This window comes from Larus michahellis, chromosome 12 (genome assembly GCF_964199755.1).
Source record: "Larus michahellis chromosome 12, bLarMic1.1, whole genome shotgun sequence".
Lineage (NCBI taxonomy): Eukaryota > Metazoa > Chordata > Aves > Charadriiformes > Laridae > Larus > Larus michahellis.
The window spans coordinates 10567838-10591186 of record NC_133907.1 but is presented as its reverse complement, the minus strand read 5'-3'; the positions used below and the strand labels follow the sequence as shown (position 1 = coordinate 10591186).

Genomic DNA, 23349 nt, shown 5'->3' with positions numbered 1-23349 from the left:
CCTCCTTAGAAACCGCGCTTCCAGACCACCTCGCGATTAGTTGGCAGGACTGTCAATCATAAGCGCTCTTAGGTTTGATTGGCCAGAGCTCGGAAGGGGCTAGACTTTTTGGGCTGGCGATGCTCACTGCGTGTGAGGTGATGGTTATGGGGGCGTGGGGAGAGGTGCTGTTGTCCTTGGTGCAGTTGCCGGGGCGCTCCTGCCGCCATGGTGCTCTGCAAGAAAAACAGGAGCCTGGCGGTGCTGAGCCACGAGTTCGTTATTCAGAACCACGTGGATATCGCGTCCTGCCTGGTGATGTGCCTCCTGCTGGGGCTCGTGTTAGAGGTATCGGGCGGGTTGAGGGGGCCGGTGGTTGCCGAGCCGAGCAGCACTTGGTCCTGCTGTGGGGCAGCCGTGGCTTCCCGCTCTGGAGCCTCCCCAGTACATCCCTCCCTTTCGTGTCAGCCTTACTGCCAGGGAGCTCTGCCCCAGCCCCTCCGACTCCCTGCGGGGTTGTGTCCCTGTTTCTGCTCTGCCCCGAGGCCGAGCTCCGTGATGCCCTGCCCGGGCGCCCCGTCTCCGTCTCTCGGCTGTGGTTCCGAGCGCGGCAAGTTTCACTTCTCTGTCTTGCCCCAGCTCACGTAGTCCCCAGTGCCACCTCCACTGAGCTCCTGCTGTCACTGTGCAACCGCCTTTCTTATCTGCTGCTGTCAGGTTGCGACTCTCCTCTCTTCTTCTCCAGTTTTCCTTCATCTCTGCATGTTTCATTCCCAGCAACCTCCTGTAAGCTCCCTTTTCCTCAGTTCCAGTCTCTGGAGTTACAAAGCTCCTAAAGCCTACTTGGTTAAAGCAGAGTCGGTTTATGTCTCTTTCTTGTATCTATTTACTTTTTTGTGTCCCCCAACCCCACCCCGTTCAAAAGTCCGCATGGTAAAGTAGTTGGGAACACTGTTTTAAAGAGGGTTTCTGTTTTGAGAACGCTCTGTTTTGAGCATGCTTGACCAGACGGTAATTAAAAACTGGTAGTCACCCTTTTTCACCACTGCTCTGTCTATTGCTGCTGTTGGCTCAGCTCCCTAATGATGGATAAACTGAAGAAAAGTGTGGGATTAGACAGTTTTAGCCTAACTTCTGAATGCGTCTTTGCCTTTGTATTTGAAAGTTATCATAAAGTTATTTCCATGTGCAAGCTGCTTATTAGTTTCTGGTGTGATGGACTGGGCATCTTCCTTGGGCATCTTTTTCCCACTTCTAGGACAAATGTCTTGTGTGTGTGTTGCTACATGAATATTTTACATTGGTCTTGAGTAAACAGAGTTTTAAGTTCTGGATAGACAAATGCTTTGCTGAAATATTACTGTTGTTACAACTTAAATAATTTACTGAAATATTTCAACATTTCCCATCAGTTGGTTAAGATTAAAAATCAGATTATTTTAATTTAAAAGTACTGTGAAATTCTGAGGTAAGATACTTACATGTAGATGTTCTGTCTTTTTTTTAATATCTATATCTTGACTCACTTCTGAAAACTTTAAGGATACTGGACAGAAATAAAGTACAGAACGTAGTTGTGACGGTCAGATAATTTCCTTCTAAATGGACAAATGCAGTGTTGAGGTATAATAAGTTGTGTCATCTATGGAGGAATATGTAATAAAAGTCAATGTATTAAATGCAGAACTCAATCTTGGGATAAAAAAAATAGCTAGGGGCTTGACAACTCAGGTGATAAAGGCTTTAAGAAAGAAAGTAAATGTCTGCACCTGGGATAAAGTAAACCCAGTTTGGGATCCCAAATGGAACTTTTTATCTACCTTTATATATGGTACTTGCTCTGTTTTTTTTTTTTGCTGTTTAAAAACAAGTATGTTTTCTGGAGTTTCATCTCTGAATTCCGTTTGTTTTAACTCAGGCTTTGTATACACTGTGGAAATTGTATTTCTGTAACTACAGGTATTGGAAGGGACTCTTGATGAAGGTGATTTCTTTTAGAGGAAAAAACAGTTAATATTAGTTATATCCAAGGATAATTAGCAAATTACCTCATTTCTAGTCAGCATAATTCCAAAAGTTCAAATGCAGATTAGACTCTAGTGTAGTTTGTGATATGCTTCTATTGTGCTTGTTTAAATATATACTGTTATACTTATTGTATAATTTAAACATCTGTGTCTCCTTTTTGATGCAAAAACTACTTTTTGATTGAGACACCTTTCATTTATTATGCAGAGGAACAGTGGTGCTATGTAACAGGTTAGACTTCTGTATTACACCTCTGCCTCATTCACTGTAGAAAAGCATACTGGAATTATTTGAATTAAATCTATATTTCCATTATTCACTGTCTAGGTCTTATGCCATCTCTATAATGGATAATCCAGTCTGCCAAACAAACAAAACTACTGATATTTTTCCAGTAAATTTTGTTGACGTTTGTCATGATTCTATATTGAGTGCTCCATAAGTGTTACTGAACTTGCCTCCACAGCTATTATTGTCTGTTTTCTTTTGGTCTTGACTTCCTCTCTGTATTAAAGTGAAATTATTTTTAGGTTTTAAGTTTGAAGACCTGAAAGGCAACTCTCTTTTTTTTTTTTTTTTTAATCAGTGCTTTTCACAGCATTTTATGCTTACTGTGATTTCAGATGCATTTGTCAATGACAGGTTTCCACTGTCCATTTTCCAATGTGTAAATGAAACTTTTCACAGTTGACTACCTGTTGAATGATTTGCTTGGGCTTACATAGTACTATAGTAAATGCGGGGTTTTCCTTTCTAGGTGGCGTTCAATTGCCCATATCCATGAGACCATTCAAAAAAACAATAAGTACGTTAAAATTACAAATGAGCATTAGAATGTCATAAGTTCAATTATAAGAATTTCTTTAAGGGGAACTCTTACATGTAAGGTTGTTTATCCATCTTCATTGTACTTTCCCTTATCTTAAATTTGCTGATTATTATGAGGTCTATAGATGTGTGTAGGGAGATTCACTCTGATTCTGACATACTGAAAAGTGGCAGTAAAATTTTAGTGTTAACTGTTGTTTTCTTTCTTCTTCCTTCTCCAAGACTATTTATGGTCTTTTATATGCCCAATCCTACTCCTATTCTTGACAAGAGAGTGGGCTTTGTCTTCTAAAGAAACCTTTCTTTTAGTATTTATGGTTCTTTTTAAGCTTCTAGTATTATCTCAGAGAGTTTCATATGTTTTCTTTCCTCCTAGAACAATTTACATCATCTTTGTGTCTGTGGCTATCTTACCAGGGAATACCACTTAATGGGGCTCCCATACTTCCAGCAGGGTGAAACGCGTGTAGTATTACGTTGTCTGCTTCATGGACAAACAGAAAAGCTAACTTGCTGGGCTCTAGTAAAGATTCTCAACACCCTCTTCTCCCAAAGAGCATAAAAAAAAGCTTATTCTCAAGAAAGCTCCCTAATGAAGGGGTCTGCTTGAAGTTACATTGTGCTGCCTGAATGCCCTTCTACAAGGGGAGACTGTTGCTCTGGGTCCTGCACGATGGCTTATTGAGAGCAAGCATGTTTGTTTTAGTTAGGTGCTGAATGACATGGATACCTATGTAACTATCTATAATTTTCCTGTCTTTCCAGGAGCAGTTGGCAATGATTTTTTCACACTCTCATTCCATGAACATTTTAAGTTGGTATTGATGCTCTGGCTGCTTATTCTCCCCATCAGGCACACAAAAGGACTTTTGTAGCTGAGCAGTGCAGCATGTTAGGAAATTTCATCTGTGTTAAGATTAATAGTGTTTTCTCCTCCCTCCTGTTTTGCTGGGTCATTTTTAACTTTTACCATTTTCCTGTCTAATTCACCACAGCACCACTTTTGATGGCACAAGTGTGGGACAGAGACAAGAAGCAACTAGCAGGAAAGAGAAAGGCAGGATTGCTCCTTTTGATGGTAGTGCTGGCTTACAAAAGGTTAAATTGTTCATAGAACAGCAGTGTCTGAAAGTCAACTTTGTGTGCCAGAAAAATTGGTACTTTCATTTTCCTTAATTAAACTTATTCTTAAAAGCACCTTTCAGTATTATGACTCCTCTACTGCTTAATTTCACAGGTGCACTCCCAGTATACTGAAGTGATTTGCCTTCTCATCCCTTTTTTTGCTACAGAGGATCTTATTTTTCATTGTTGTGCCTCTTGCTTACTTTGTAGCTGGATAAACTAATGCTTGTTTTATATACTCCTGAATGTTCTTAGTTACACTTTCAGAAATTAGAAGGTGTAACATGTGAGGAAAATAGTTTTCTTTTTTTTGGTTTATATTTCTTTGTTTTAAGTCATATCTAGGAAGGTCAGTTTAAGAGAAAGTGTAAAAGGTACGAGAATGTATTTTTTTTTTTACACCAATTTTCAGATTCTGCCTGTTGTAATTCTGATTTATGAACTAGATAACTGAGTGCTTGTAAACATAATAAATCTATTTGCTATTGGCAGCGTAGCACATAATTTCATATTGCATTTTTTTGCAGCAAAGGAACCAGGCTTTGAGTTTTGTTTTGTTTGGGTTTTTTCCCCCTTCCACTTATATCCCTGTGTTACAGCTCTTTCAGTTACATCAGCACAACTGTTTGTTTTTGAAGTTGTGCAAACCAGATAATGAAATGTTTTCAACTAAACTAAGCAAATATATTTACCTCTTATCACTTGGTTGCAGTGTCATACAGTAATCCACATTATAAACAGTTCCATTGTTACAGCTAAGGGCTACATATATTGCAGCATGAGAATGGGAAGAGGTAGGGATGGCTGAAAGTGTTTGGTATTATTTTATTTTATTATGTTTTTATTTAAAAAAAACTAGTTTTGCCAAAAAAAGTAACATAAAAGTACACCATTGGTTACTTTGTACTGTAATTTTTTAGGAAATGCTTGATTTATCACACAAGAAATTGATGAATCTTCTAATTCTACTGTGATGTTTTGAATACTCTATCTATTTATATGGACACTTAGCCAGATTATCACTTTTTTTTTTTAATATCTTGCAAAGTTAGGTAAAACTTTCCATTTGATTTAATTTAGAGAGTGTTTTAACTTTTGAAATAAATGAAAGCCATTTACACTTCTAAACGCTTTAAAATGTTTAGTAGAAAGTGAGTAATTTGATACTTAACTAAAAGGACATAATTCAAGTCCTGACCCTATACAGCAAATGTTAAAGGATTTGCAACAAGGTGAGCCTCCACGTTTTTGGTAGATGAATAACAGTTCCGGCACCTCTCTGATTTGAATCATGTGTGGGAGAACATTTGTTGATGGCATAATCTTCTAGTTTTGGGTGTTTGCAGTCTAGTTTATTTGAAAAGTCTGATACTTTTTCCTTGTTTCTTTTTGAATTTTGGGACCCAGCCAAGTACGCCATCATCTTTATTGCTGTGCAGTACAATGTCACCTATACCACTGGTGAGATTAAATCAAATCTTTTTCTTGCCTTTTTTTTTTCCCTTGTAATGCAAGAGCTCAACTATTAAAAATTAATTCCACCCCTCGCCTCCCCCCCGGCTTCAACTCACTTCACTTTTGTAATATCATAGAACTCTCATATTTGTCTGTCTGCTTTTGGATTTACTAATACTACATTCGCTGAAACATTCTAGTATCTCCTCTGTTGCTTGTGAATAATACTACGTTATTTTTCCCATAGTTAACGCTGCTACTAACTTGCGTTTTAATGTGAAAAGTGTGCATTCTTTCCAGTTTTTGATACTTGATAACAGGAGTTATCAAGTAACAGAATATTTTGGTAATTTTCTATGTGTCTGTTGCTTATTGGTGATTTCTTATATCATTATTAATGGATTTGTGGTTTATATTTTAAAAATATCACATTATTCTCAAGTAACTGATGTTGATTCAGTCATGCTTTTAAATAGCAAAGGGAGAAGGTACTGATTCTTTTTTTCCCAAAAAATATTTCCTTTTTTTAAATCCTTTGTACCTTTTGTACAGGTATACATATATCTTGTACTGTATACAATAGTGGTAAGCAGCTAGTGGAATTTCTTTATTCAATAACTTAATTTTTCTTAATAGCATTGATAAGTTTAAATTCTTTTCAGGAATTAATCTGCGCAATGTCTTGGAAAAAATAGATACTGTGGTAGAATTATTCCAAATGGGGAGCAAAGGTCCAGAGAAATTAGCAAAATCTATGACTTTTGTTCTAATCTTGACTTCCAAACTTGAGACCTCTGCACTGCAACCGTTCCAAATAATGTAGCACTCTGACTGCGTTTCACAGAATGGTCAGGGTTGGGAGGGAACTCTGGAGATCATCTAGTCCACGCCCCCTGCCAAAGCAGGTTCACCTAAAGCAGGCTGGACAGGAACGTATCCAGGCGGGTTTTGAATATCTACAGAGAAGGACGCTCCACACCCGCGCTGGGCAGCCTGTTCCAGTGCTCTAGTACCCTCAAAGTAAAGTTCTATCCAATTAGGCATAAAAAGTAATTTTTAAAAACATAAAACTTATAACTAGTATTCTGTATCAATTTAACATAACTTTCAAGAACAATGGTCACTGCTGTCCTTTCTGATTTGCATAAAGTACTCCTTCATAAGAATGTAAAAATACACTTTTTTTTTTCCTTAGATGACAACAGCGAGCAATTTCATTTTTATGACTCTGGTCCAAAAGACATTGCCACAATCTTCTTCTACATGCTCATAGCTATTAATCTGCATGCTGTAATCCAGGAGTACATATTAAATGTAAGTTTACTGGGCTATAATTTAACTTTATAAACGTGTTATTTTTAGCCACCATTTGCTAACAGTTATTCTTCAAGGTAAGTGTAAGCCATGGTACAAGGAATGGTTTGGCATTTAGAAGTCCTGTTATGATCGATCCTTTTTTTCTTTGACAAAAATGCAAATAGACCTTGGTTTGGTGGTGGACTTGGTAGTATTAGGTTAACAGTTGGACTGGATGATCTTAAGGGTCTTTTCCAACCTAAATTATTCTATGATATCTTTATAATGATAATTCCTCAATTTAGTAGTGGTATAAACCACTGGATCTTTCTTTCAATCAATATAACTTACATTTTTCTGTATTTCAAAATATCTGTGAATGAGATTTGCTGCATTAGATTCATAAGATATATTCAGAAGATCAAAAAGGGAGCTCAGACTTCATTATGTGCTCTTTTTGCACCAACTCAGTTGCAAAGTAAAATGAATTTGTTAAAGCCATTGTGAAGACCATCTATTATTGAATGGTCTTAAACTGTCTTCTCAAATAGGTCATCTGAGCCACAGAAGCTCAAATGGTTTTTAAGTGTGCAAAGAGATTTGAAAAATTTAGTAATATGACTGTGATTATGGGAGGGGTGGGGAATTTGTATGAAGACATTATCTAAATATTTTCCATGTGAACTTTATCATAGTGGCAAGTCTTATTAAAGCTAATTGTCATACAAAGTGCTGATCAGGGTCTTAAATGGTCGTAGCTATATATTTTGATTGAGGAATGGGAGATTTGGTAAGAAAAAAAAAATAGAAAAAAAATATTCAAGAGTGAACACTAACTCCCAGATAACTTTCTTGTCTTAGAAATTACATTTATTGATCTGCTTTTTGCTTCTAGAAAATTAATAGATGTCTGCATTTGTCAAAAACAAAGCACAGCAAATTCAATGAATCGGGAAAGCTGGCATTTTTCTACTTGTTTTCATTTTATATGGGGAGCAAGTATTTTGAATGCAGTAAGTCAGTCACTCTATTTGCTGTTTTTATTTCAAAAAATAGACTTAAAGTATTAAGAATCAGTTAAGAATTAAATCAATGGCCTTTTTCTTTGGGAAGAATTCATTATGAACCTGACATCAGTTGGAAAGATTATCCCCATTCTCATATGCTCTAAGTGTTCTATTTTCAATTTGAAAAAATCTGGTACTTCTAATCACACAAATTTTAGGGAACCACTAGTAAGGTGGTGACATTGGTACTTTATAAGAATGACGACTAGATGAAAATACTTTCTTCTGTTTGAAAACTGCCAGCTGTTTTATGCAAAGGTAGTTTTTGATTAATTGGACATCTATCCAAGAGATAAACGTCTTACCTTTCTTTAACTTAACCATGGTAGCTGAGTTAAAGTGTTTGCAAGATGGAATATATAGTAGGACTCCTGATCTGTTTCACACTAAAGAAACATGTTTGTTGGAGACTGAATTTTCAAATTAGAGAGGATTTATATCTTAAAAAGAAAACAAAACAAACAAACAACAAAAAGCAACGAACCCAAAACCAACCCAAAACAAGCTGACTTATAAAATTGTGTTGTCTGTCTGGGCCCCTCCCCCCCTTTTTTTTTTCTCTGGTGAGTGTGATAGAAGGAAGGGGGATAATACGCATTTTTCAGGAAGGGAGTTCCACTGCTCACAGGATAAACTGTTTCTGTGTGTTAGGTTTTTTAGTGTTTTTTCTCTCCTGCTGTCTCAAAAGGTGATTCAGAACTTGCCATCAAGAAGATTACAGATGCTAATTCAAAAAACTGTCACCACAGAGTTGTTCTGTATTTGCAGTTCCTGTGATTTAGGAATCATAAACTATAATGAGTCAGAATGAATTAATTTAAGATAATTAAATAAAATCTTGTATTTCATGTTGAAAGCTTGAAAACTCATCATCTTGTGTTTTCTTAATTGGAATTATTGTTTAGCTTTCAGGTAAAATTCTTCTATATTTGCCAGATAGCTTACTGGCTTCATGCACTGCCAGAGCTCTACTTTCAAAAGATCCAGAAGGTATGGAGAGAAGTTGTCAGTACACTTAACTAAATATCTGTTCTTTCCAATTATTAATATTTTTGTTTATATTAACTATATAAATATCTACATATTCATATGTGTATATTCAGTTGTTTATACACTACTTATATACTTTACTTGCTTGCATTTCCTATCTAATTTAGTCCATGTGGTTTGTAGTTTTTGATTCAGATAGTCTTTCCAGAAATTTATACAGTAGTGTGAAAAATAAGCAAACCTAATGAATAATATGATTTTTCTTTGGATGATACGGTTAAACTGTAACAGAATTTATTATGATTTTTGTGATTTTAGGAAGATATTCCGAGCCAGCTGTGTTATATTTGCCTTTACATTGTTCATATCTCTGGTGCCTATATATTAAAGTAAGTATTTGCATGTCCATTTTGAATAGATGGTTCTATTTTCTTCATAATTTCATTAAAATTTCTAACTTTTCTGTTTTATAGTTTGCAGCATTTGGGGCTAATTCTAATGGTACCTCACTACCTGGTGGAACTCATTTTTCATGCTTCACGTCTTTTCTACTTCAGTGGTGAAAACAAGCGAAAAGGGTAAATCTTGCATGTATTAATAACAGTTCAGAACTTTGCTTACTTATTGCATATAACTGAATTTGCACATATTTAAAAGTACTCAGGTAGAAACATCACTTGTTTAATGTCTACTATTACCTGCTTTGAATTCACAAGCAAATCATTGTCATAACATAGAGTCAAGGAAGCAAATACACCACTTCATGATCATTGTAAGGTTTTGCTGAAGCTTGTCCTAAAGTCCCATCTCAGATATCTGTGTATTGGCTTCTGGTTCTGTAAGTTGCCTGTTTTCTTAAAAGCTTATAAATGTTTGTATGTAGGGACACTTGTTTTTAAAATCAGTTAATCAAAGAAGTAATAAAAGCAGCATTCCCTGTAAGTTCTTGCAGGTCTCTCTCGTTTTGGTAAGGTGAGAAAGGGAAGTAACTTTACAGCAGAGAAGGTAATGTCTCAAAATGTGCAGTTGTCTTCAATTATACATCTCTTGAGTAAGATTCTCAACTATTCTGAGAATTAATGGCTATAAAAGTAACGCATTTGAGAATGGAAGGAGATGAGGAACTGAGATATTTAACCATGAGGCATGCTAGGAAGGATTGGATATGTTTCAGCATTTGAATGTGAAGACTTTTGGAGGTTCTAGTTTGAATAAAGCAGCCTTGTCCCAGTTATATGTTCCTGTCTCTTATTCTTTCTTCCTTTTCTAAGTGACTGCCCAGCTGGAAGAGATTATCATGAACTCCTTGCTTTCTTTCATGCAATCCTTTATATACAGGCAGCCTCCCTTGGGGCAGTGTAATGCTGCTCCTTTTCCTGGTCTTTTCACAAGATTCATTTCTGTTGCTCCTTAAAGCTAGAATTTTAAATAGGTATGCTGAATGTTCTTTGCAAAAAATCAATGTTTACTGATGCAAATAGGGAAATTGGGAGAACGTTAGCTTATCTTTCACTTGTATGTCATATTTCATTGTGAAGTTTTTGGGGCTATGAGCTCATCTGCTTTTCACTATATGCCATCCAAAAGCATGTAGGCTAAATATACTGATTAGGAGAACATATTTTCCAGTCTTTTGAAGACCAGTGGTCACATAAGCAAGTATGTCTGTCTTTGGCTGGAAATCAGTTATCCCATATAGAATATTACCAGAGTTTGAATAACTGGAAATGGAAATTGGTTTTCATAACTGATGAATTGCAGAAGTATTTGGGGCATTTTGTTTTTATTATGTGTAGACATTATAATGCAAACTGTAGAAAAAAACATAATGTTAAATACTAGGTATTTTCCTAGCTCAGAATTTATTGTTCCTTCTTACAGTTCTGCATCCAGACGCTGTAGCTTTTCTCAAAAATCTTTTTTGGTGGAGGCTGTGAAGATAGTTGCTTTTTAAACAGTCTTGCTTATACTGTGATAGATTTGAAGTACGTTGAAATCAGTTGAACAAGCTGATTTTTTTTTTTCCAAAGGGAATTTTGGAAAGATACTTTTTTCACATTGGTAGTGTCTTTTTTTAATCCATTCATCAGTCATACAACATGAAGTCTTTTTCCTATAGAAATATTTATGTAATGGCAGTAATAATACCAATTTTCCAAATTAATTATTGTCAGTTTAATAAAACTGCTTTTCAGAGGAGTTTTTTCCACATCCTATAGTAAAAACTTCCAGATGCCGAAAATCTGTGGGATGGCATTTTCTTTGTTAGCTATGAAGTGAAATAAATGTCATTTGTTACTTATTAGCTATCAGATTACCTTCTCTTCTTGTGCTATAAACATCTGGCTGTTAAAAAATACATGTATGGTCTTGATCTTCCAACTGTTTAATGCATGTATTATTATACCTTTAGCATCAGCTTTCTGACTTTATAGCATCACCATTACTTATAAATGGCTTACAGCATGAATGCCAACTTGAGATGCATCACTTTAATTCATTGTGCTTTCAAGTCAAAAGATTGTGTAATGAGGCAGACTGAGTGTTTGCAGATGACTAAGTTTTTCTGTAATTATTGGTCTCTTCTGTGGACATTTCCCTATCATTACTGAGAGAATTTTAGTGAAAAGTTCTTTGTATGTTTGACATTATTGAAAATAAATGGACTAAAAGGAGAAAGCATAATTATTTCATTATTTTGTTTTCAGATTTACCATTTGGGCTTTACTTTTTGTAATGGTGCATCTTTTGACCCTAACTTTATCTGTACTCACATTTGGATTTGGGCTGGCAAGAATAGAGAACCCGCATTTTCCCATAACAGACGGAAACTTCGATGTATTCCCTATGAGGTATAACAAGGCTAGTAGACATTCATGCTTGCATAATGTGGCATTTCAAAATACCTTTTAAGAAAACAATCCGGGATGATAATGTGTTTCTAAGAATATCCCTGGGTGATGTTTTCCTCTTGAGTATTTAAGGGAAGGGAAATTTTGTTCTCTTTTTCTATCTTCTTTTCCCAAAAGTAGTAGAAATGAATTTATGTGAGATAGAAAAAAAGAAAGAAAAAAGAAACTTTTTTTTTAATTAATTGTTGATAACTGCCGAAAAAGCCTGGGATAATCATCTCTCTAAATTTTTTTTTTCTTATGTCTATACTAGACATAATATCATTTGGTGATATTAATACCCAGAATTTTTAAACTAATTATTTACTTGGTGCCTTCCTAAGATATTTTTGTATATCTTTCATTCTTGCTTGTTAATTTTAATATTTTATTACTCTTCCAGCATAAGCTTATAACTTTAATGTTCATCCTTATAACTTAATGCCTGTAATCAAGTGTGTGGTAGGGACTTTGAATCTACATGATTTCTCATCCATAGATGGCAGAAGGGGCCTCAATGACATAATTTCCTATCAGCCATTGAAAGCTATGGTTATAACTCATGGATAAACATAATTGTTTCTAGCAATATACTTACATACAATTTCCATTTACTTCTTGTATGACATACCTTGTCTCGGGTAAAGCCTTCTAATACCTCTGGTTTCCCATGGTATGAAAATTTCAATTATTTCAATAGTAGACTTTTACAGGAAAAAATAAAATAGGTACAGATTTGCAGTCTATTAATGGTTAACTGCAACTTTTATCTAACCATCTGCAAAATCTCAAATCTTATTAGGATTGGCTGCTTGGGTGCTGTTTGTCTAACTCAGGCCTGGATGATGTGGAAATTTATAAATTTTCAGCTGAAGAAATGGAGAAAGCATGTTAAGAACCAGATCCCGAAGAAAAAATAGCTACCACAAAGAAAAAACAAACAAAAAAGGAACCAAACAGAGGTCAGTGGCATAATATTTTTTTAAGTTGATTCTAGGCCAAATGTTTTTATACCAGATGTGTCATCTTAGAGCTTTTCTTCCTGTAAAAGAGCAAAAACATCTGTCTTCTGACATGCAGAAAATATAGAAAATATTCTAGCTTCTTCAAACATTGGGGCATGCTCTTCTCTAATTCCATGTTGCTAACAGGACAGCACACAGTGCTAACTGTATTGAGCGTTAGCCCTGACTCATCTTCAGGATTACTCACTGAAATCTATGTTAATCTAAATGCAAGGAATATTTAATGAACCTGGGCTTAATAATTCCACGGTTTTCTTTCTGTTTTAAATCAGTCTTTTACAATGCTGCTAAATGTTTTTTTTTATTTAACATCAGAAAACAAAGTATGATCGTAAATCCCTACTGTATTTCATAAATTCTGCTTCTGTTATGTTTCAGACCATTCATAGAATCATAGGGTTGGAAGGGACCTCTGGTGATCATGTGGTCCAACCCCCTGCCAGAGCAGGGTCACCCAGAGCAGGTGGCACAGGAACGCGTCCAGGTGGGTTTTGAATGTCTCCAGAGACGGAGACTCCACCACCTCTCTGGGCAGCCTGTGCCAGGGCTCTGCCACCCTCAAAGTAAAGAAGTTCCTTCTCATGTTTAGGTGGAACTTCCTATGCTCAAGTTTGTGCCCATTACCTCTTGTCCTGTCACTGGGCACCACTGAAAAGAGCCTGACCCTATCCTCCTGACACCCACCCTTTAAGTATTTGTAAGTGTTGATAAGGTCCCTCCTCAGCCATCTTTTTTCCAGACTGAAGAGACCCAAATCTCTCATCCTTTCTTCATAAGAGAGGTGTTCCAGACCCCTAATCATCTTTGTAGCCCTTTGCTGCACCCTCTCCAGCAGTTCCCTGTGAACCAGGGAGCCTAGAACTGGACACAGTACTCCAGATGCGGCCTCACCAAGGCAGAGTAGAGGGGGAGGATGACCTCCCTCGACCTGCTGGCCACAATCTTCTTGATGCACCCCAGGATGCCATTGGCCTTCTTGGCCATTAAAATTAAGTTTGTTTTTTCTTCTATATAAAGACACATCATGTAAAGAACATAAAACCTACTAAAAAAGAACTCCAAAGGAACATCATAGTAGCTGGCAATGGACAACTACTGGAGAAAGATGCTTAATTAAATGGCATTGTATAATTTCCAATGTTATATCAATTAAATGAGTTAAATGGGAATTATGAAGATCCAGTAGAGTGAAATTTTGTGTTCCCGTTAGCATACATATAAAACACTGTATAGAGTTTTGTATGAAAGATTCAGAATCACTTCTGAGATTTGGGTAGAGGTTTGGAAAACGCAGTTTCTTGGAAATTTTACCACAGGCTGGCACTCTCTGAAGTTGATCTTTATGTACTAGTTTCTACCAAGAGGGGTTGAAGCTCTTCGCATTCAGAGATTACTAGCCAAGTCAGCATTAGCTGAAACCAATTGGAAGATTCTAGACTGTAATGGTGCTCATAACATTGTTTTTCCTTATCATTTCAGAGCAGCCTTTCTGCTCTGAATGTAGCTGCAGATGCTTTTTTTTCTGTTTCCTTTTTCCAGTCTTGCATATCCTTCTCTTCTTTACAGATTAATAACTTCATTGCTTTTCTGTGTTGTTTTTTGAAATTAGTGCAATTCATAAGTTCCCAATATGATTACAGTTTGGAGTAGCAGAAGTGATACTGTAGTTTGACTTCACATTTGCTTCAATTGAGTAAAATGAAGAATAGCGCAGACATTACAGTTCTCTGACTGCATATGTGGAAAGATGTTGCACATTGTTTATCTTATTTCTAATTGTAAATAGAAATACTAGTAGAAATATTTTAAAGGAGATCTTGGGTCCACTGAAGCCAGTAGTTTAGATGCGGGCCGTAAGTCGTTTCTTTAGTCTACATGAAGGTAAATAGACTCCTCTTGTCCCCCAGCTCTTAAGATGAGAATTCAGACTCATTTGCAGTTAATGTGTGTGTACGGTAGTTAGACACAATTGGCATAGGATCCCAAAAGTATAGGGAAAGACTATATATTTGAGGTTGTTAGGTGTGGAGTATTATGTAGCTAAAATAGTCAAGTTCAGATTTAATTGGCAAAAGAAGGGCTAGAAGTGAAGTTGTACCATAAATCCTTCATATACTGCTTTGTTCCATCTGTCTTGTTTTAGCTTCTCTTCATGCAGTGGCCTGATGTTCTTAAGCTAATGACAGACAAAGCTAGTAAGTGTGAAATGGCAGGCTACCTAGGATAGCACACGCCTTACTATGTAATACTAAAAATGGTGTATAATAGGAAAAAAATCCAAATAAATTGGTAAAAATGATGTAAGAAATAATGGAGAATAACTAAACAAAGATGCCAGTTAAACTAAGATGTCACAGAAGAAGAGACATTGATTAATACTTAGTTAGTAATTATTCAAAATATAAGAACGGTCAATTGGCACTCTGAAAAGAGTTTACGAACTGGGCCCACAAGTTTCTATGCTGGCATATTAATAAATAAACTGTTGAGGTAACAAAGTCTACAAACAAAATTATTCTGAACTTCTTACAGCAGAGAGTTGCAGAAAGATCTTGCAAACATGGAATAAGTAAAAAATGGCAAATTCCTAATTTGCCATGCAATTCCTACATTTCTAAGCTACCTAAAGTAACGCATATTATGAAGGGGAGGAAAAGGAAACATTGTTTATACATACACAACAATGGACTTCAAATTAGCATCTGTCTCATGAAAGATTTTAAATGTTTATTTTCCTGCAAACATCAGGTCAATTCCTTGTTGCAATAAAAACAGAAACAAAACACCCTTGGCTAGAATTTACCATCAGTTCTATAAATCCACATGTGTGTGTCTGCATCCCAAAAGTTGTATGCCATGTCAATGACCCTGTCTGAAAAGAGCTGGACTATTGCCAGAAAGATACAGAAAAAGATGACAATAAAGGGAGAGACTAACTACCACCTAGCTCAAAAAATGTCTGATAGAAGACACCATTGAGTTCTAAAACCTTAAGTCATTTTGAGCAGGTAAATAGCAAATTACTGTTTGCTATTTCTCATAGCATAAGAATAGACAATTTTAATGTAGTAGCACGTTTAAAACTAATACAAGAAGGATATAAAATACAGAGAATTTTTAGAAGTAATTTCTGCAAAAGTATGAATTGACATTGAATTCCTGGGGTTTAGTCTGTCAGTGGCTGATAAAACAATGGTCTAAGTGCAAGTTAGACCTCGGGAAGTCACTAAGGATCCCCTGGATCCTGAAAGGAATTGTGTTGGTAGGACCACTCTGTTCTTGCCCTGGTTTTAATACTACTTATGAAGTATCTGTCGCTCCTGGAGACAGGAGACTAACACTTGTCTGATTCCTGTTCATATCAACTTTGTACAGTCAAAGTTCCTAAAACATTTTACGTACCTAACTCCAAGTTAACTTCAACTGAAGCAAATACTTAAGCTTTTTTGATACTTATGAAAAAAATTTTCCTCGTTTAGGTCCTATATTTTTTCATGTGAAGCAAAATTGTGTTTGTTTACTGTGCTTTAATTTAAAATTACAGCGAACTTTGTCAATAGAGCAGCAAAATTAAAAGGTGGAGAATCGCTAAGAATGAGAATACAAGCTAGTATCAGAAGACGTTTGACAGAAGACTGTGACTTAAAAAATTGACACTGCAGAGCTATTATTTGGATGTCTCATTATTTCGATGGACACTATCAGGTTATATTTTTAAAATATGTTTGTTAATAGCCCTACATTTATGACAAGATTGTCCTTGATCTACCTTAACGCAGTAGTCATCTCTAAATTTCACTTAGCTTTAACAATGAAAACGGATGAATTGGTTTGAACTTCTGGTTCTGTGATCAGAAGTTATTGCAGTTGTGTAATATTTGCATTACAGACACTTCAGAAGGCTGTCTAAATTCAAGTTATCTGTCTATTCATTTGTTTTTACAAAATTAAAATTCTGTACCAAAAAGATCTTTACCATGCCTCTTCCTTCACCAAGAATTTTTTCTTTATTCATCTTATATGGAGTAAGAGGTATGTCTGAAGTAGCCTGGTAAAAAAGCAAAAATGTTCTATACGTAATTTCTTTTTCAAAAAGTTACAGATTTAAAGTGGGAAAATTCTGACAGGACATCACTAATCTTCTTTCAGTATAAAGGTGAGACTAATGTTTAGTAAAGATGCAAATTGCGTGCGTTGGGGAAAAATGCTAGACTGCCAGTTGGATTTTGTGGTGGACTGTACTATCTTGTTTGGGGCAGGGGTGGGGGGGAAGAAAAGTAGCCAATTAATCTGTCTTTTGAAATAAAAGACAAAGCTTCAAAATATTTCTAAAGAGACAGTATTTCATGCTTGCAATCACATGTGCCAGATTTATTTAGGAGTGGAAGAAAGGACAGCTAGAATGGGGGGCATATAAGGAAGCTGTCCAAACAGCAAGAGACCTGGTGAGAAAAGCTAAAGCTCAGTTAGAATTAAATCTAGCCAAGGAGATCAAGGGAAACAGCAAAAATTTCTATAGGTACATTAATGGTACCCCTTTCTGAGGGCCCTCTCAGAAAGGAAACGGGGCAGCTGGTGACAAGTGATATGGAGAAGGCCGAGGTTCTCAATGACTTCTTTTCCTCAGTCTTCACTGGCAAGGGCTCCAGCCACACTCCCGGAGTCACAGAAGACAATGGCAGGTGTTGGACAGAACTGCCCATCGTAAGTGAAGATCAGGTTCGTGACCATCTGATGAACCTGAAAGTGAACAAGGCCATGGGACCTGATGGGATACACCCATGGGTACTGAAGGAACTGGCGGATGAGGTTGCTAAACTGTTCTCTATTATATTCCAAAAGTCATGGCAGTCTGGTGAAGTCCCCACTGACCGGAAAAGGGGAAACATAATCCCCATCTTCAAAAAGGGAAAGAAGGAGGAACCAGGGAACTATAGGCCAGTCAGTCTCACCTCTGTGCCTGGTAAGATTATGGAGCAGATCTTCCTGGAGGCACTGCTGAGGCAGAAGAATAACAAAGAGGTGATTTGGTACAATCGACACGGCTTCACCAAGGGCAAATCGTGCCTGACAAACCTGGTGGCCTTCTCTGAGAAGGTCACAACAGCAATAGACAAGGGGAGAGCAACTGACATAATTTACCTGAACCTGAGCAAAGCCTTTGACACTGTCCCACATGACATCCTGGTCTCCAAGCTGATAAAATATGGGTTTGATGGACTGACAATTCAGTGGATAAAGAACTGGCTTGACGGCCGCACCTAAAGAGTGGCTGTCAATGGGTCCATGTCCAAGTGGAGGCCAGTGACAAGTGGAGTCCCTCAAGGATCAGTACTGGGACCGATCTTGTTTAACACCTTTGTCAGCGACATGGACAGTGGCATGGAGTGCACCCTCAGCAAGTTTGCCGACGACACCAAGCTGTGTGGGGCGGCTGACACGCCGGAGGGAAGGGATGCCATCCAGAGGGACCTTGACAGGCTGGAGAGGTGGGCCCATGCCAACCTCATGAAGTTCAACAAGACCAAGTGCAAGATCCTCCACCTGGGTCGGGGCAATCCCAAGCACCGATATAGGCTGGGCAGTGACTGGCTTGAGAGCAGCCCTGAAGAAAAGGACTTGGGGGTGCTGGTAGATGAGAGGCTCAGCATGAGCCGTCAGTGTGCACTAGCAGCCCAGAAAGCTAGTTGTATCCTGGGCTGCATCAGGAGAAGCATGGCCAGCAGGTCGAGGGAGGTGATTCTCCCCCTCTACTCGACTCTCGTGAGACCCCACCTGGAGTACTGCATCCAATTCTGGAGCCCCTACTACAAGAGAGATAATGGACGTTGGAATGTGTCCAGAGAAGGGCCACAAGGATGATCAGAGGGCTGGAGCACCTCTCCTATGAGGACAGACTGAGAGAGTTGGGGTGGTTCAGTCTGGAGAAAAGAAGTCTCTGAGGAGACCTTATAGTGGCCTACCAGTATCTTCAGGGGGCCTACAAGAAAGCTGGGGAGGGACTTTTTAGGATGTTGGGTAACGGTAGGACTAGAGGGAATGGATTAAAAGTAGAGATGGGTCGATTCAGACTGGATGTTAGGAAGAAGCTCTTCACCATGAGGGTGGTGAGACACTGGAACAGGTGGCCCAGAGAGGTGGTGGAAGCCCCATCCCTGGAAGTTTTTAAGGCCAGGCTGGATGGGGCTCTGAGCAACCTGATCTAGTGGGAGGTGTCCCTACCCGTGGCAGGGGGCTTGGAACTGGGTGATCTTTAAGGTCCCTTCCAACCCTAACAATTCTGATTCTATTTTTTTTTCTTCAACTGTGTTTTTCTTCAATTTATAAGTGACGTCTTAAACTTCTCAGTTTATGCAGAAGATGTTCAGGGGAACACTGAAGTGCCACTTGAATAAACTGATTACACTCTTAAATATTCTTATTGCATGACACTCAGGATGGCCATTTCAAAGAAGCTTGATTTTTTTTTCTTTAAAAATAGTTCATTTTATTTAGATTATTATTTTATAAATACAACGCAAGTGTATGTATTGCTACTCTGTATTCCATGTACACATACATTTGATGTAAGAATCTCCTCCTTACATGACTATTTTTTTTAAATTGAAAATCACTGTCTATATATTAAATATTTAGATACATACTTACAGTAACACCAAATGCGTTAAATTAATTCTAGGCTTGATTTTACAAAGATGTTTCAGCAAACTGTTTGCAACAAAAAGTCTGTTTTAATTTATTTAAAAGACTGTTCCTGTACATCTCTCAGTGTAATTACTTTACAGATATGAAGACAGCTCCATTGAATTTACAAATAAGGAAAATGAGCAGGTTGGTGTAACAACTAGTTATTTAACAAAAAAGCAAGTGTATATGCTTTTAAAAGTAAACTGAATTAAGGCAGTGATTCTCATGATTTTTGTTTGTTTTTCATTGGCTTTCTAATACTGTGAGGCTGACGTGAAATGGTTGTTAAATCAGATGATGAAGATAATGATTTGTTTTTCTTTAAATGTCATATTTCTTTTCTCTCTCTGAGTGGGAATGAGGTGTCAGAAAAGTAGAACGGAGTACTTAGATGTATTTTAAGCAACTTCTTGAAACTCACAAGACTAAGACGACTCTGAGCTTATCTCTGCAATTACTTTTTAAACTCCTTTTACGCTGTTTAAATTAAAATTTGTTGGTTTGTTCTAGGGTTAGAAAAAACTGATGCATTCAGGGATTGTTCCATGTGTTGAGCACAGTATTTTATAGGGAAGGTATGAGAGATAGGTCATCAACTATGAATTCCCAAGTGCTTGAGAATTTCTTTGGAATTGCAGCTTTCAGAACATTGCAAAAAATGTCTAATGTCTTTGAAATTATTTTTCTTTAAGCAAATACTTAAACCAATTCTAAACGCCTCACGTCATAACAAGGTCTGAGGTCAATCCACACATCTCATTATAAAGTCAATAAAACAAAATGCACAGTAGAATTTTCATACAGAAGTGCTTAGCCGAGTAAGACCTAATTAAAGTCAAATCTAAGCCAAGGGTAGCAAGAGTGCTGCAAAGTCATGTTTATGTCACAGGTTAAAATTTTACAATCAAAAAGTGCCAGTTCAGCCCCAGAAAACCTGGTGGTAATGTGACAAACCTTAGTTTTTCCTTAACCTGTTTAGATCAGGGAACCCAAAAATAAATTTTTGTAATGAATATTTTAAAAATTACAATACCAGAGATTTAGCGGGGGAGGGGGAGCGTGGGATTTTAGGTTTGGGGGAGCAGAGGGGATTGTTTTCTTTTGTGTTGTCTGTTTCTAATTTGGGAAGGGAGGAAGGGATGGAAAGCTACTTCTGTCCCAGAGTATTATTGGAAAATGTCATAACCTAGAAATGATGATAATTTGTTTGGTTGGTTTTTTTCCTTTTTTTTTTTTCTGGGAATGTTGTTACTATTGCCTTGCAAAACATTTCAAAAAATACATTTTTAAAAAAGATCTTAACAATAGATGGAATGGAAGGAAATCTAAGCTCATGTAAAACTTCTTATATAGTCTGATTGTTGATCATAGTGGGTTTTTTTTCTCTCTCTGAGCAGAGAACAATCAAACGGGCTGAAGAAATGGGGTGTTTCTCTTGCACTAATTATCCAAACAGAAATTGGTCTTAGAAAATTGAGGAGTTATAAATCAGTTATGTAGAGAGATGCCCGTGTGGAAGAGAAGATGTTTTTTGGACAAGAATAATAGATGGTGGAAAACAATGACTGACTGGGTTGTTGTCACAATGAAAATAAATGGCAATGTCCAAAAAGTGAGCTATGGGTCATGTTTCCCTAAGTCTGTGCTTCCATTGGTCTTTTTTGACTGAGAAAATGTTTGTATCAGGTTGGATTTAATTAGGAGGTTGTAGAAGTTCAGCTTAAATTTAAGTACATCTCTTGTGTACATCTTTGGCCAAATTTTTAATACATTTAGGCTTCTAAAGACTGCTTTAAAAGGAATATGCACCAGCAGGTGGAGCAAATAGATAAAAATGTTAAATATTACAGTTCTACAGCTACATTTACCATGATCAGCTTTTAAGACAAGTACAAATTTTTGGGGGGGGAGTGTCTTAGTAATTTTTGTAGAGCATCACGTATCAATTAAAAATAAAAACATTTTATCACTGTATCCTTTGTTACATAAAATCAGAGGTAAATTTGAAGTTATCTGCTTATAATTGCTATAACAGAAACCAAACGTTAAAAGGGAAAAAAGGTTCACAATATTTGTCAACTCTATTGACACTGGGAGTTCTTTATCAGTCTTGAGTCTGAGGTGTCTTAGATGCAATGTAAGTATAATTTGAAGACCTTATGGTCTGAGTGGAAAAAATATTAATAACATGCCGTTTGCCGAAATAAAAATACCCACAACATAACTCCAGTGTTTCCGCTGCCTCTCATTGACCTGCTTCTCCCTGCCTACCTCCTTTGTTTTTGCCCTGATAAATGCTCTGTTATAATTCATAGTGGAAGAAGAGAACAGCCTGCAGAAAAAAAGATTACCTGGAATGGAAGAAGTGGAATTGTTAAACAGCAGACCTCACACTTTCAGGAAATGCAAGAGACCTCATTCCTTTTAAGGTACCCTAACAACATGAACTCTTTTCTGTTGTGATAACATGACAGGGAATCTGTCTCTACCAGTTGGTTAAATCTGGAGTTCATAAGTACAGACATTTATAATTGGTAAGATTGTGTGTAGTATAACTACAAGGTAAAATTTAAGGTGGAGCTTGTTTTTCGAGAACTTGACACATTTGAATTTCTTTTATCTCTGGATTTTTTTTTTTTTGGTTTGTAACACTTGTTTCAGAAGTAGCTGGAGGCTCATACTGTACTAGTAACTTGCTCATAGGTGGCCATAGTTTGACCTGGTTTTTTATTTGGGAATTACTGGAAGGTGTGTACTTAATAGTTTTACTTGTCTGTCCCTCTTGAATGCTAATTGTGTCTTGTAATGAGTTCTGTATGAATAGCTTGGCAGGACTTAAGTCCATGCATTTTCATTATTTCGGGCTTTATAAATTTGCAAAATAAAAAGAACATTGTTATGCGTCTGCTTTGCGAGTGCCTAAAACTGAGGTATAACATGTTCTCCACACACCCCCTTTTAGTCTGCAAACTTTTAAATTATTGTTTTAAAAAACTTTATGAAAAAAGGACTTATGGAAGTGAGGTAGGCATAGGGAGGTGATGCTCTATAGGGCCCCAGTCCTTTATATCCTTGCCCTGCTACAGATGGCAAGTGAGCTGCTGTTACGAGTTACTGTGAAGACCATCCTTGACACATACCTCAAGTAGGGAATATTACGTTCTCTTTTCCCAACCTGTTTGTGTTTTATTAAACATTCACTTCAGTAGACTGCTCATTGAAAGGGAAGAAATAGTGCTTGGTGTAGCAAATCCTCCACAAAGGTTATTTATCTGTAACTTTCACCTCAGTGTTGTGGCCGAGTGCAGCATGTACGGCTGATACCTTATTGTATTTTAATCCTCCGTGCATATAAAACGCTCTTTATTAAATGTGATCCACTCACAGCTGCAGTGCTCCATACCGGGCCCGGTGAGTGCCAGCCTCCTGTTTACCCGACGAGCCTCGACGAGCGCCCTGCGGGGGAGGCTGTCACGGGGAGCTTCCCAAGGGACCGCTTCCTCGAGCCCATTCGGGACTCGCCCTCCTGGGGGCAGCCCTGGGAAGCCGCGACGGCACCGAGGAGCCAGCGCCAGGCCGGGTCCCCGGCGGGCACCTGGCCGCGGCGGCAAAAAACGGGCGGGGCCGCAAAGGCTGCTGGGAGCGGTGTCTCGGGAACGCGCTGGGCACAAGCGGGTACTACAAGTACAATGATGCCCCGCGCGGGGTGTGGGGGTGTGTGTCCCGTGAGCGCCCGCGCGGGGCCGTACTACAGGTCCCACAGTGCCTCGCGCCGCCTGCTGGCCCCTCTCGGGGTGGCTGGTTCCTATTTAAATCGAGGCAGAGAGGAAAATGGCGGCGAGAGGCTGAGTGTGGGGGAGACGGGGAGAAGGAGACGTAGCTGGGCTTTGGCTCCTTTCCCAGGTGAGTGGGGTTTAGAGGGAGGGAGCAACGAGTGGAGGGAGGAGAGTTCTAGCTCTGGTTCCCCTGCTTGTGGCG

The 23349-nt window shown here is 37.8% G+C and overlaps 2 protein-coding genes across 23 annotated transcripts in view; both read left to right on the top strand.

Annotated features, from left to right (window-relative positions):
* Window positions 1-13: 13 nt before the first annotated feature.
* Window positions 14-22279, top strand: LOC141750283 (uncharacterized). Of its 7 annotated transcripts, XM_074605120.1 has the most exons (10): window positions 14-327; window positions 2765-2812; window positions 5368-5421; window positions 6611-6729; window positions 8684-8768; window positions 9087-9157; window positions 9242-9346; window positions 11477-11620; window positions 12462-12621; window positions 21687-22279. In XM_074605120.1, the coding sequence occupies exons 1-7, from the start codon at window positions 120-122 to the stop codon at window positions 9329-9331; spliced, it is 675 nt and encodes a 224-aa protein (XP_074461221.1). In that variant the 5' UTR covers window positions 14-119; the 3' UTR covers window positions 9332-9346; window positions 11477-11620; window positions 12462-12621; window positions 21687-22279. The 7 variants fall into 7 exon arrangements, with proteins under 7 accessions (XP_074461221.1, XP_074461222.1, XP_074461224.1 ...); XM_074605121.1 differs by lacking the exon at window positions 2765-2812 and having other exon boundaries at window positions 21687-22278; XM_074605123.1 differs by lacking the exons at window positions 2765-2812; window positions 21687-22279 and adding an exon at window positions 19470-19515.
* Window positions 21703-23349, top strand: part of NCOA3 (nuclear receptor coactivator 3) — an 85324-nt gene continuing 83677 nt past the window's right edge. For 10 of the 16 annotated variants that reach the window (XM_074605102.1, XM_074605103.1, XM_074605090.1 and 7 more), the window contains exon 1: window positions 23117-23274. The gene's annotated coding sequence lies outside the window, so the exon portion shown is untranslated. Of the gene's footprint in view, window positions 21801-23116; window positions 23275-23349 lie in introns of those variants that run through there. The other 6 variants (XM_074605096.1, XM_074605086.1, XM_074605097.1 and 3 more) reach the window with 6 other exon arrangements.

What these genes read in the sequence shown, in the direction of transcription:
- LOC141750283 (XM_074605120.1), top strand. Translation starts at nt 120, where the DNA reads ATGCTCACTGCGTGTGAGGTGATGGTTATGGGGGCGTGGGGAGAGGTG. An exon ending in TGCTGGGGCTCGTGTTAGAG is followed by an intron (nt 328 to 2,764) that starts GTATCGGGCGGG and finishes TTTCCTTTCTAG; the next exon opens with GTGGCGTTCAATTGCCCATA. An exon ending in ACTTTCAAAAGATCCAGAAG is followed by an intron (nt 8,769 to 9,086) that starts GTATGGAGAGAA and finishes TTGTGATTTTAG; the next exon opens with GAAGATATTCCGAGCCAGCT.